General features: G+C 40.5%; 1 protein-coding gene across 1 annotated transcript in view; it reads left to right on the top strand.

Annotated features, from left to right (window-relative positions):
* Window positions 1-13,949, top strand: part of rasgrf1 (Ras protein specific guanine nucleotide releasing factor 1) — a 96,767-nt gene extending 82,818 nt beyond the window's left edge. Inside the window, exons 19-27 of the mRNA XM_048616029.1 lie at window positions 2,441-2,553; window positions 3,383-3,443; window positions 3,538-3,632; window positions 5,174-5,258; window positions 7,991-8,188; window positions 8,292-8,371; window positions 9,692-9,809; window positions 11,630-11,698; window positions 13,857-13,949. Of these exons, the coding sequence (XP_048471986.1) occupies window positions 2,441-2,553; window positions 3,383-3,443; window positions 3,538-3,632; window positions 5,174-5,258; window positions 7,991-8,188; window positions 8,292-8,371; window positions 9,692-9,809; window positions 11,630-11,698; window positions 13,857-13,949 (912 nt within the window). The remainder of the gene's footprint in view (window positions 1-2,440; window positions 2,554-3,382; window positions 3,444-3,537; window positions 3,633-5,173; window positions 5,259-7,990; window positions 8,189-8,291; window positions 8,372-9,691; window positions 9,810-11,629; window positions 11,699-13,856) is intronic.
* Window positions 13,950-14,214: the final 265 nt, after the last annotated feature.

The following is a 14,214-nucleotide window of genomic DNA, read 5'->3' as shown; positions in this document are numbered from 1 at the left end:
TATACTGATCTGTTCAGACGCTCATCTAGAGCAGGTGAAGCTTGAACCCAGGCTTCCTGGCTCTGAACTGTGGACATTACCACAATGTCACAAGAGTCCCCAAAGCAAACGCAACAGGACTTTAACCTGCAATCTCCTGACAGTACCATGAACAACACCTTATCCATTAGGTCATACCACTGCCAAATCTCTTTCTCGTCATTCTATTCAGAGCTGTTATCATGTACATCTTGAGCACATTGGACTTGAACCCAGGCCTCTTGGCTGAGAGGCAGGGACACTACCACAGTGCCACAAGGGTCCTTACAGAATGTATGACATATCAATCTCTTCAAGATTAGACAGGGGGAGTTCATGAGGTAATCATTACTCAATCCTGACTAGGTTTCTTGTGGTGCAGTGGTAGTGTCTACCTTTGAGCTAGGAGGCCAGAGTTCAAATCCCACCTGCTCCAGATAGGTGTCATAACATCTCTGAACAGGTCAATTAGAAAATATATCTCCATTTTGCCCAGGGCTCTTGTGGTGCAGTGGTAATGTTCCTAACTCTGAGTCAGAAGGTCCAGGTTCAAGTCACGCCTGCCCTGGAGGTGTTTCATAACATTTTCAAACAGGTTGCTTAAAAGATAACTAGCTTCTTTCTGGACATCCACAAGAATTATGATGTAGCTCAGTAAGTACAGATGAGTGGTCTCAGTTGACAGACCCCTGAGATCCTTGAGCAAATAATGGCTATTTCCCTTTTCTTCTACTTGTCTTCCATAAGTTTCGAATATTTGCTTCTGTTGGCGTCAGCTTGGTTCAGTGGTAGTTCACTTGTCTATCTTGTGGAGAATTCTGGTTCAAGTGTAAGTCAAGATCAGAATCAATAGTTCTAGATTGATATTTCAGTGCAGTACTGAAGGAAGTTTGTAATTTCCAATTGGCAGGCTTTTCGATGAGACACCATTCAAAGTTATCTCAACCCCTTAACTGATTTATTCCTTCATGGGATGTTGCTGTGTCTCTGGCAAAGCAGGCATTTGCTGTCCATCCTTTAATGGTCTTGAACTGAGTGACCTGACTGGCATTTCAGAGAATAGGTAGGAGTGTGTGCTCTGGTTTGAGGTCATGTGGAAGCCAGACCAGATAAGGATGGTAGATTTCCTTCTCCAAAGGATTTCAGTGAACCAGAAGGGGCATTCTTAGTTTTGGGGTCACCATTACTGAGACTAGATATGATTAATTACATTTCAATTCCACCAACTACCATGGTGGAATTCGAACCTGTAGCCCTAGAGCTTATGCTTCTAGATTGCCAGTTCAGTAATATTTCCATAATGCCATCACCTCCTCTGGCATTGAAGGTCCTCATCATAATTCATAGAACAGTAATTCATGGATAAAATGTATAGTTTAACTAGTCTCACCAAAACATTAGAGTGATTGGTTATTTATCTCATTTCTGATTGTGGGACAAATTCTTGAGTGCAATTTGAATGCTGAATTTCCTATTTTAAAACAGTGACTGAACTTCTAATGTACTTCATCGGTTGAGAATTATATTGGGATCCTCAAAGGACGTGAGTATTTTTTTATAAATGCTTACTGGTTCTTTCAGAATATAATGTCCAATCAGTTGCAAATTACATTAATGAGTTGAGTCTCTGAGTAACACAAATGAATGGGTTAATATCAAAAACCTGAATGTAGGGAGCACCTTGAATTTAGTTAAATCCCTCAAAGTGCTTCATAGAAGCAACAAACTGATACCAAGTGACACAAGGAGATATTGGATGGCTGACCAGGATCTTGATTAAAGAGGAACAAGAAAGTTGACATTTCGGGTCAGGACCCTTCTTCAGAAAGGTCCCGACCTGAAACATCAACTTTCCTGCTCCTCTGATGCTGCCTGGCCTGCTGTGTTCCTCCAGCTCCACACTGTGTTATCTCTGACTCCAGCATTGGCAGTTCTTACCATCTCTTGATTAAAGAGGATGTTTTTCAGGGTATTTTTTGGAAAGTGAATAATACGGAGAGGTAAGGAGGTTTAGAGAGGCTCTTCTAAGGATTAGGGCTGAAGCAGCTGAAGACTGGTCTGCTAATGGAATGGTGAAAATTGAATTCTTGAGAGGCAGGAATTGGAAAGACATTTTGGAAGTAACAAAGTTATGGATAAGAATTTCAGCAGCAGGTGAGCTGGACAGTGGTGGATACAAGCAATGTACAGAGGTGAGAAGCAGTGGCCATGGTAAAGGAGAGAGTGTAGATTTGGAAGCTGAATTTAATATCAGATTAACTCAAGGTTACAAACAATCTGATTTATTGAGATCCTGTCCTTTGAACGAGGGACAATTTTATCTTCAGTCAGCCAAGAATATGGGGACTATCATGGTGGGTGTTAGGTCTGCAAACAGGGTTATTGGAAATGCTAATTGTTATTCCCTCTTCATCATCTACAGGATTTTGAAGCAAACACTGAATTGAAAAGTCAAGTGATTGGTTTTCTGGAGGAAGTCATTCATGATCCTGAGTTGCTAACACAGGAGAGGAAAGCAGCAGCTAACATCATCAGGCAAGTTTTCCTGAGAAGCTTCCTCTCCAGCAAAAACGGTGATGGGCCAAAAGCTGGAAAATGGGATTAGTGTAGTCAGATTTTTGTTGGCTAGCATGGACACTTTGGGTTGACTAGCCTTGTCTGAGCCTATGAGTCAAACATTGTTCCACCTCTCTTCATCTCACTTGATTGGTTTGCCCCTCCTTTTTCCCTTGTGCATTTTACTGGCTTAGCCTTAAAGGCATCTGTGCTATTCTCCTCAACCAGGTTCCACATTTTCTGGTGAAGACGCTTTTCTTGATTTCTCTTTTGGAATTACTTGTGCTGAATATATGTTGATGGCCCCTGGTTTGCAATGCCTACACAAGTTCAAACAGCTTCCTAGCATGTAACCTATCAGAATTTTAAAGACCCCTCTCAAGTCATCCCTCTGCTTTCTACATTCAAGAAAAACAAGAGCCCAGCCTGTTCAATTTCTTCTGATAGCCCTTTCTTAGGGAGTGTGGAGCTTAGTGGTAAAAATAGTTCCTTACAGACCTGTGTCTTTTTAAGGCCACTATTTATTACCCATGGGAACACAATCCATGAAGCTGTTTAGTAATCACTGAACTGAATACAAGTCAGTAAATTGTTCATAAATCACTATGTGCTGGAAAACAGATTTTTTTTCAAATTTCTAATTTTGTTCTTGTCCTGTGAATATTGCTATGTGCTGTAGTCCTGTGTTGAGTGTCACACAGATGAAAAGTTTGCTTATTTAAGTTTATCTATAGCTTCAGATATTTTAAAGATTTCCTTCATATTTCCTCTCAGTATCATTTGCTGAATAAGTGTTTCCAACTTCCAGGACTTTGAGCCAAGAAGACTCAGTTGACCCTCAAACAACTTTGGATGAGATAATGAATGTGGTTGGTATCCATTTTTATTTGAAGTTTCATTCTGAGTTGTGTCTTAAGAATGTTCTTTTTTAAAGTCCTGTCTTCTTTCTTCTCCCTTGGAAAGGCGGAGGAAGAGACATTTGAAAACCTCTCTGCCTTGGAGATAGCTGAAGAGTTGACTTTGTTGGATCATCTTATCTTTGGGTGTATTCCATATGAGTAAGTTATTGTTTAATCTGCTAAATGCTTTTCATAGAATGATACTGAACATACCAAACAGAAACAGATCAATGTACATATGTTTATACTCCACTCAAGTCTCCTCTCAACCTTACTTCATCTCATCCAATGACCTTAAACTTCTATTCCTTTCTCCCTCATTTACTTATTTAGCTTACCCTTAAATGTATCAGTACAATTCACCTCAACTACACTGTGATAAACAGTTTAACATCTTAGCCACTCTGTATACAAGTTTCCCCTGAATTCTTTATTGGAATTAATAGTTACCAGTGCGAATGGTAGCATAGTGATTTGTGCAGAAGTTGTAATTTAGAGAATGAGACTAATGATATGTGGAAACAAAAATAGAGATTGCTGGAAAAGCTCAGCAGGTCTGGCAGCATCTGTGGAGAGATATTAGACTTAATGTTTCAGCAAGTGACCCTTCCTCAAAACTGATGGTAGCTAGGGAAATGTCGGTTTTTATGCAAAAGATAGGTTGGAGGAGGGGGTAGGGAGTAAATGATAGGTGGAGATAGAGCTCAAAAAGACAGAACAGCAGATGGACAGACAAAGGAGTGAATAACAATCTGGCTAGGAGGGTGAATAGCTATTAATGGAGACTGTTAGTGGCTAAAAATGCGTTGTATGAAGTGGCAGCTGAGTCCAAGCTGAAAGGACAGAGCCTCATTTTCTGCTTGGGGACCCTGCAGCCTTCCCGACTCAATATCCAGCTCAATAACTTCAGGGCTTGAGCTCTCCCATGTCCTTACCCTAAACCCCACACACCAGGGCTTGTTATCATATAGTCTGCTACTACACAGTCTCTCTTTGGGCTCTATCCCCACCTAGCATTTACTCCTTACGCCTCCCCCCACCCTATCTTCTGCATAAAAGCCAACAATTTCCTATCTACCATCAGTTCTGAGGAGGGGTCACTTGACCTGAAATGTTAACTCTCATTTCTTTCCACGATGCTGCCAGACCTGCTGATCATTTCCAGCAATTTCTGTTCAGTTTTTTCTGATTTACAATATCTGCAGTTCTTTCGATATCTGGAAATATCAGTTCAATCTCACTGTGGCAGCTGAGGATGCTAAATTAATTGAATAAACAGCTAGTCTCAGTATTGGTCACCATGCAATTATTGGATTGTCATAAATATCCAAATGGTTCATGAATGTGCTCTAGGGAAAGAGATCTCCCTTCATGACTTATAAGTAACTCCAGACCCTTGGTTATTACATGTCTTCTGAAATTACTTAGTTCATTTAGTTGTCCCTTCACCTTCTCAAGGGCGTTTAATAGTGGGCAGTAAATGCTGGTATTGCCAGCAGTGACCAGATCTTGTGAATAAAGGAAACAAAAAATCTTATGACTTAGTTTTAGCCTTTCCACAAGTGGAAATCTCATTTCTAAGCCTGACAGGGAATGAAGTCCCAGCCTATCTGGTCTTTCCAGCTCACAGGGAACTAGGTGATGTTAGCGAGCGATCCTTTCACATGGATAAATGTTGACAGGTTTGTTCTCCCCAACAGGGAGTTCTTCGGCCAGGGCTGGATGAAACCTGAGAAGAATGAGAGAGCCCCATACATTATGAAAACCACCAAACACTTCAATGATGTGAGTATGAACCATTCAAGATGGTGGCCAGATGGTGAAGTAAGAAAACTGACACTAATATTTTATTTAACACTAAATTTATTTGTAGAATACAGCGGTCTGCCTCCGCTCTAACCAATATCCAGTACTGCAGAAGTGTCTTTTTATTTGTGCTTAAGGTACCTAATCAGTCAATATCCTCCAACTACGTATCCTCAACCTTCATAATGCAATTAACATCCTATTAACATGAGGCACCATGATACTAGTGTAATTTCTTCCAGCCCTACAACCCCACTAGAAATCTGCGCTCTTCCTATTCTAACCTCCCTCCATCCTTGCTGACTTTGCTTTCAGCTGTCAAGGCACTGGCCTCTGGATTATCCTCTCTAACCTCTCCACCTTAATACTTTGTTCCCCTTAAAACAAACTTTTTAACCAAGATCTTAATTGTCTGTCTTACTACTTCCTCAAGTTGGTCAATGTCCTGTTCTGTTTCACAATACCTCTGAAAAACACCTTGGAACATTTTGTTACATTAAAGATGCTATAAAGTTGTGTTTCTTCACCAACCATTATGTCCCCAGCCTTTATTGCAATTTACAAGACTGAGACAGGTAGGTTTTTTTTGTGTGGTAATGTATATGGTCCAAAAGCTGTGCAGTAGAGTTGAGGTACAGATCAGTAATAAGTGGTGAAATTGCTTATTCCTGCTCCTATAGCACTTGAGAATTAAGGGTTTCTAAATCTATCAAGTCACAAATGAACATCAAATTCCAAAAATGTGCCTTATCAATGTCCTCCCAGTTTGGGGGAATCAGCTTGCGTCAATCTGTCCTTCCTCTTTGCTTCCAACATTGAAGTAAATGCCAAGCCCAGCAACTGCCTAATGTAGACTCCACAAGAAAATCAGCTCAATGCACTGAATCTGCTCTGGGTGGATAATGTGTTTCTTTTGTTTTGTTGGTTATTTTGATGTGTGTCATTAACCAATTTAAAGTTAAGTAAAAGACATTTGAGTTTGATTTTGGCCTGTTTTCATGAGAAGGATAGTAGGAATGTTAATTTTGAGTCCTATGGACTACAGAAAGTTTGATTTGGGAGCCACAGGAAATTGACGAAAACTCCTGAGTGTGGCAGGATTTCAGAAAATTCCAGATAGGTCTCCTCTGAGATGTTTCAGCCTTTTTACTTTATACATTCAAGGGGCTTTCTTACCTTATTGTGTCTACCAGAATGAGATGGGCCTTCAAGCGTTTAGCAATTCAATCCGAGCCTGTGAAGCTTGTGGGATCAGTTGTCCCAATGCACTTTCACTGACATGCACTAATTTCTAATTCTCAGCACTGGATAGCCTCTTCCTGTCCATTTCCTACACCCAGCAGGGAGTCTGTTCCTCACCTTGCTTTCCACCTCATTTTACAATCTTCCTAGTCTCAATTAATCCGGGAGGTTTGGGGTTGCAACAGTTTCCATTGGATTGGGTGAATTGGAACAAACATTAACAGGAGAAGGTAAATGTGATGCTGAAGTTAGAAGAAGAATAAAGATAGCCAGAAAGAAAGGGATAGGCAAACAAAAAGATTTCTAAGCAATCCCTTTTTATTTCTCTCTCTCTCTCTTTTTCTAGCACCATCTCCCTGAACTCTATTCTCCCAACCCCAACATCAGCAAAAACATTACCCTTCCCCAACTATTTTCAGTTCTGATGAAGGGACACTAGACTCAAAATGTTAAATCTGCTTCTGTATCTTCAGATACTGCCAGACCTGTTGAGTTTCTCCAGCACTTTCTGTTTGAGTTACAGAATTAAAAATATCTTGCTGCAATTGTAAAGAGTATGGTTGAGGTCACACCTGGAGTATTATGTAGAGTTTTGGTCTCCTTATCTAAGGAAAAATATACTTGCTATAAACAGATTACAATCGAGGTTTGCCAGACTAACTCTGAGGATGGCAGGATTGCATTATGAAGGAGGATTGAGGAAACTGGGTCTGTATTCTCTACAGTTACGAAGAATGAAAAGTGATCTCATTGAAGCATACAAAGTTATGACTGATTGTAGAGAGTATGCATTCCTTGGATGGTGACCATGGGATTAGTCTCAAAATCAGGAGCAGGTCATTTAAGAGGGAGGTGGGGAGGAGTTTCTTCTGAGGTCTGTGAATCTCTGGAATTCTCCTTTCCAGTAAGCCTCGGAAGTTCAATCATCGAACACATTTATGACAAAATCAATAGATTTCTGGAAGCAAATGCCATCCAGGGATATAGAGATAGTGCTGGATAGTAGCATTGAGGTGGATGGTCTACCATGGTCAACTTGAATGGAGGTGTAGGCTTGGTCAGCTGAACTGTCTATTCCTGTTTCTATGTATCAATTCCCTTTTGAAGCTTCCAGCATTCTTCTCAGTCAGTAATTCCAGTTCATAACAACTGTCTGAATAAAAACAATTATTTTTATCATCTCTCTTCTTTTGCCAGTTATCTTAAATCTGTGTTCGGTAGTTACTGATCTTCTTGCCGTTTTCTTACTATTTGGTCTAATAAACCCCTAATAATTTTAAGATCTCTTTTAAAACTGCTCTTAGCTTTCTGTGTTGAATGGAGAATGATTTATTTCTTCCTGTACATTTCCAGTACATTTCCTCTGCACTCTCTTCAAATCATTGATGATGTCCTTTTCTGATGTGTGGTGCCCGGAAATGGATATAATAGTTGGATGACAAAGTGACATTTTCTATTTGTCCCTTCAGATCAGCAACTTAATAGCTTCGGAGATTTTGAAGAGTGATGATGTTAATGTGAGAACGGCAGCAATTGAGAAATGGGTGGCAGTGGCGGATATCTGCAAGTGTCTACACAACTACAACGCTGTGCTGGTGATAACCTCAGCCTTGAACCGGAGTGCTATCTTCCGGCTGAAGAAGACATGGCTGAAGGTGTCAAAACAGGTAAGTGTAGCAGGCTGCCATTACTGGGTTGTATCTTCAGCTTCACTCATTTGTCCTTGGTCCATGCTCCGGTTACACTCTCTCACGCTTCCTTTTGTTTCAGACCAAGGCATTAATTGACAAGTTGCAAAAACTGGTGTCATCAGAAGGACGATTCAAAAACCTCCGAGAGGCTTTGAAAAAGTAGGTGTCAATTTCCTGTAGCAAAAATTGAGGACTAGTACTGTAGAGGACATAAGAATAGAATTCAGTCTTGGGCAGTAGTACTAAATGGGTGTCAACTCTTGGGTTGCCTGTTACACCTCACATGTCCTGTGTCCTCTGGTTCTTGACTCACCAATCAGGAGAAACATCCTATTTACATAATTCTTACAGATTCAGTGAGGCCACCTCTCATTCTTCTAAACATTAGAAAATACAGACCCAATTTCCTCAATGAGACTGACTGTCATGTTGGAAGGATAACTGGTTTGATTTTGCTACTCTTGCACAATTATCCAAGATTGGTTTCCACTCCATTGAATCTTGGGGAACAGGACTGAATTGTGATGGTAAATGACACAGAGCAGTTTTTGTCATAGAGAATTTTGGTATTAGACTTACTTCATGCTTTAGAAAAAATACTGCCAAGTGAGACATATGACATGGCCAGGCTCCTGACCACCTTCGCCAGCATGAACTTAGACTTGGTTTAACTATACTGGCGATATGTCTCCTTAGTAGTTCAGTTGCCAAATCATTTCACAAGGTCATTTGGATGAAAAAGAGCACACAATTCATTCAACCTTATCAAAAGAATTACAGCTCTATAGCACAGAATGATGTCAATCAGTCCATCATGCCTGTATCAGCTTTTTGAAAGAGCTATCCAGTTATTCCTGTTGACTACCATTTAATAAGAGCCTTGGATCATTTTCCTCTTCAAGTATTAATCCAATTCCCTTTTGAAAGTCCCTACTTAACCTGCTCTTGACAGCTCCTCAAGCAGTGCATTCCAAATCATCATAACTCGCTACACAAATAATGTCGTCATCTCCTGTTTGGTCCTTTTGCCAATCATTCAAAACCTATATCCTCTGCTTTCCATTGCTTCTACCAATGGAAACAGTTTCTTCTACTTTAACCTTTTAAAATCCTTCAGACTTCTGAATATCTAGTTTCTATCTGCCCACAATCATTTTGGCTTTAAGAAGAACAAATCCAGCTTCTCCTATCACTTCAGATATCTGGATTTCCTTGTTCCTGTTCCCATTCTAGTTAAATCTTCACCCTCTTCAGGCCTGCGTATCCTTTTGAAAATGTAGTGACATATTTCCATCATTATCAATCCAATATGGACAATGGGCAAAAATACTGCGCCCACTATAATAGGCCCCAAACCCACTTCCCACCCATCAACTCCACAAAGACAGCAGCTGTCACAGGATGCACATTCCCATCTTGGATTTAATGTTATAAAATTCAATGTTTAACAAATAACATCTCTCTTTTTGTTGCCTGAAGTTGTGACCCTCCATGTGTTCCTTATTTGGGGATGTACCTAACAGACCTGGCATTCATTGAGGAGGGAACACCAAATTATACTGAAGATGGGTTGGTCAACTTCTCCAAGATGAGAATGGTAGGTCCATGAAGATTGGTTTGATCTGTTTTTCTCTTTGCTTAACCATTTTTTGTCCTTTTGACACATACCATTCTCTGATAGAAAGTTTGAGAAGGGTCCTCCTTACAGAGGAGAAGTAAGACATGGCCTGATTCATCATGTAGATCCAGTCACTCAAGAACACAACACAATTCCTGTTCCCAGATTTTCCAAAATCTTCATTTCCACAAAATAGCAGGGAAAACATTCACCACTGGCACAGACACAAGATGGATGCATTGTATCTGTTTCAAGTTTCCTCTCCTGATAGCTATTAACTATCTGTTTGTACCTCACTCCCAAATTGTCACTCTTTCTGTGTGATGCAGGACAGTGTGTGGCAGAGGCTTAACATCTGTCAGAGTTATAGAGTCATACAGCATGCTGTTTGATCATTTAGGACATGATGCTAAAGTCTGATCTTGTCCTCACTCTCACTTCTTGTAGTGGTCTCCGGATAGTGATCTTGATCAGGATTTTGGATATTTTTCATCCCTTGTCTAGCTAATTCTAGTAACCCTGAGGCATCTCTATTGCTGGTGACACTGACTGTGTCTATCAAACTGTATAGAAATGCTGATGAACTTTTATTTGTTCTGTTTGTATTTGCTTTGAGAGCTGTAGGTGCACAATATCCATGAAAAGCTTCTCTTTAAACCTGATGTATTTTAACCAGCGTGCAGCCTGCTTTAATCAATACAATAATCAATCAGTACAATATACAATTCCATATGGTACAGGAATGGGCCCTGCGGCCCACCAAGCCTTGAACCTGTGCCCTCTTATAGTTTACCTTTTCACCCTGGGTAAAAGCCTGACTATCCACCCTATCTATGCCTCTCATAATTTTGTAGATCTCCATAATGTCACCCATCAGTCTCCAGTTTTCTAGTGAAAATAATCCAAGTTTATCCAACCTCTCCTCATTCCTAAAAACATCCAAACCAGGCAACATCCTGGTAAACCTTTTCTCCAAAGCATCCATGTCATTCTGGTATTGTGGCAACCAGAACTGCATGCAATATTCCAAATATGGCCTAACTAAAGTTTTATATAGCTGTAACACAACTTGTCAACTTTTATATTTGACGCCTTGGTCAATGAAGACAAGCATGCTGTATGCCTTCTTCACCACCTTATCCATCTGTGTTGCCACTGTCAGCGGTCTGTGGACCTGTACACACAGATCCCTCTGAATTTGAATGCTCCTAAGAGTTCTGCTATTTATTGTAAAATTCACACTTGAATTTGATCTTCCAATATGTATCACCTCAGATTTGTTTGGATTAAACTCCATCTGCCGTCAGACCTAGAAACTTCTGTAAGTGACAAGCTCCTACACTGAGCATTAATTACTTGCTTGTACAATGGTGCTATGGATCAGAAACTTTATACAAAGGAATGAAAAAGAGCTTTTATTCAATTTCTTTGGAATTCTGTACAATAGGAAAAAACAATGTTGATTAGGTTCAGTAGAATTTTGCATGATGAAACAGAATTGGGGAATGAACTGGGCAACATGGTGTGAGATTTCTAAATTATGTAGAGATTTCTTCAGAAATGAAGGGTCCTGACCCGAAACGTCAACTTTCCTGCTCCTCTGATGCTGCCTGGCCTGCCGTGTTCCTCCAGCTCCACACTGTGTTATGTCTTTCTCATTGCTTTTATTATTTTACACAAGTATGTTGAGTAGACTTGCAATGATATGTCTATTCAGATGGATCTATATTTGACTGATGGTGGAAACTCCAACATAATACATTGTAATGCCTGCTTTCAACCTGGATTTACATTCACAGATATCTCACATAATCCGAGAAATCCGACAGTTCCAGCAGACTGCCTATAAGATAGAGCAACAGACCAAGGTTGGTTCATTTTAAGTTTTGTGCAACTTCAATGGCTTTGCAAGATTGTTCCAGAATGATGGAAGTTATTTCTGAAAAAGGCAAATTCTGGTCGGAAGGTTAGGAGATCGCCCTGCTTTAGGCTTGAATGGAACCATGGAATCCTAAACATCAATTTGAGAAGCAGACATGACTTTGGTTTAATGTTTTGTTCAAGGGTTGATGCCTCTGACTATGTAGTACACACATACTACTGGAGCAATTGTCTTTTAATACATGTTTATTAGTTTTTACCCAATTGTTAGATTTTATTTTAAAGTAATTCCTTTCCAAATTAGCACCCATTTTTCGGATGGTCTTTCCCCCACCATCTGCTGCAAAAAGGATGGGTATGCTAGCTGTTTTCACAGCTAAACCAGTGCTTCCCCTCTGAGTTTACACACCACCTAAACGTGAACATGTATTGGCCATTCCTTCATTGTCACTAGGTCAAGAGCCTGAGATTCTCTCCTTAACATCATTAAATGAGTCACTTTAGTTCAAGAAGGTGACTCATCACCAAGAAGATGGGTTAGGAGAGGCAGCAGTGAAGAATATTGAGCTGCAAACCTGGTTAGAGTGTGAATTAGCAAACAAAACATCATGAGTTCAAATCCTATAGATCCACAATGCGAGACTGATTTCAATGCATCTTCACATGAGTGGGGTAGCACATAAACTGAGAAGCTGCTGGAGTTGTAGAGTAATTAAAGTGCAGAAATAGGCTATTCAGCCCATTTAACGCATTCTGATTCTCTGAAAAGAAATCCAGTTTGGAAGCATTGCCCCACTCTACCACATTAGCCTTGTAACTTTGTTTCCCTTAAGTGTCTATCCAATCTTTGGAAATTTTTTTATTCATATGTGGAATGTGAGCATTTTCAGCTGGGCCAGCATTTGTTGCCCATCCCTAGTTGTCCTTGAAAAGGTGATGGTGAACTGCCTTCTTGAACTGCTGCAGTCCATTGTGGTAGACCCACAATGCTGTTAGGGAGGGAATTCCAGGATTTCGACACCCAGCAACAGTGAAGGAATGCCGATATATTTCCAGGTCAAGATGGTGAGTGGCTTGGAGGGGAACTTGCAGATGGTGGTGTTCCCTGCTGTTCTTGGCCTTCTAGATAGAAGTGGTCGTGGATATAGAATGATGAATTTCTGCAGTGCATCTTGTAGATACTACACACTGCTGCTACTGAACATCGACGGTGGAGAGAGGGGATGTTTGTGGATGTGATGCCAATCAAATTGGCTGCTTTGTCCTGAATGATGTCAAATATCTTGAGTGTTGTTGAAACTGCACTCCTCTAGGCAAGTGGGGAGTATTCCATCATACTCCTGACGTGTGCCTTGTAGATGGTGAACAGGCTTTGGGGAAATCAGGAGGTGAGTTGCTCACCACAGTATTCCCAGCCTCCGACGTGCTCTGGTTATTAGTTTTTAATTGTCTCTATTCACTACCTTCATAGATAAAGTGTTCCAGATAAATATTCTTCCTCACACCACCCCCTACTCAATATCTTAAATAGGTGTCTCCTAAACCTTGTCCTCTCAATTAATGAGAACTGCTTTTTTGTCTACCTTAACTAAACCTGCCATCATTTTGGGCGTCTCTATATTCAGTCATTTCTGAATCTCTTTGCTCCAAGGAGAATAACCCCAGCTGCTCAGCATAAGCTTAAAGTTAAAACCTCTCCTCCCTGAGATTGCTGTTGAAGGCCTATACTTCACTGAGGTGGCTCAGGGAAGGGTACCTGTCTCTGGCCAAGATATGAATCCAGTCCCGTCCAGAATGCAACTAATATGGTTAAATATCTCCTAATGCGTAACCAGTTTACATGAAGAAAAATGGTAGAAAGTAATCTCCAGGTATCAATATATTTCCAACAGAAGATGTAACAATATTGGGCTACTTTTGAGGGATCTGAGGCAGACAATGAAATTGGGTACAAATTGCCGCATCTCCATTAATCAAGTTATTCGCTTTCAACTTGAATCAAATTGCTATGCTGAACTTGACTATGGTCAGATTATAGTCTAATGGAATACTTCATCCGCACTCTTGTTAACTGCTATGACCAATTACACGCCATTTCAAAATCACCAGATCCTCACAGGGTCCTTCTTGTTTTGCTTCAACCAGGTGGCACGCTATTTACTGGTCCGGTCAAATGTCATGGATGAAGAAACTCTTTATGAAGCATCCCTGAGGATAGAACCAAAGCTTCTAACCTGAATCCCACCATCCCTCGCATCAGAAACCTTGCATAAATGATGATATCACTGCTCTCCTCCAACGTGCTGTGCATGGGGCCATCGCTGAAGAGTAGACATGACCAAAACGTAACCCAAGGAGTGCATCAACCATCTGTCTGCTCCACTGGGGAATTTGACACTAACTGGCTGCTGTACTTTTACTGCAGAGCAAATCTTTTCCAAACAAAAACACAGTACAGCAGTAGTAGGATTTTTGTGGTACCAATTGAGTCATTCTAACAATC

The sequence above is a fragment of the Rhincodon typus genome, chromosome 33, assembly GCF_021869965.1.
Source record: "Rhincodon typus isolate 14 chromosome 33, sRhiTyp1.1, whole genome shotgun sequence".
Classification (NCBI taxonomy): Eukaryota; Metazoa; Chordata; class Chondrichthyes; order Orectolobiformes; family Rhincodontidae; genus Rhincodon; species Rhincodon typus.
Note: the sequence above shows the minus strand (reverse complement) of the source record. Positions and strands in the feature narration are given on the sequence as shown.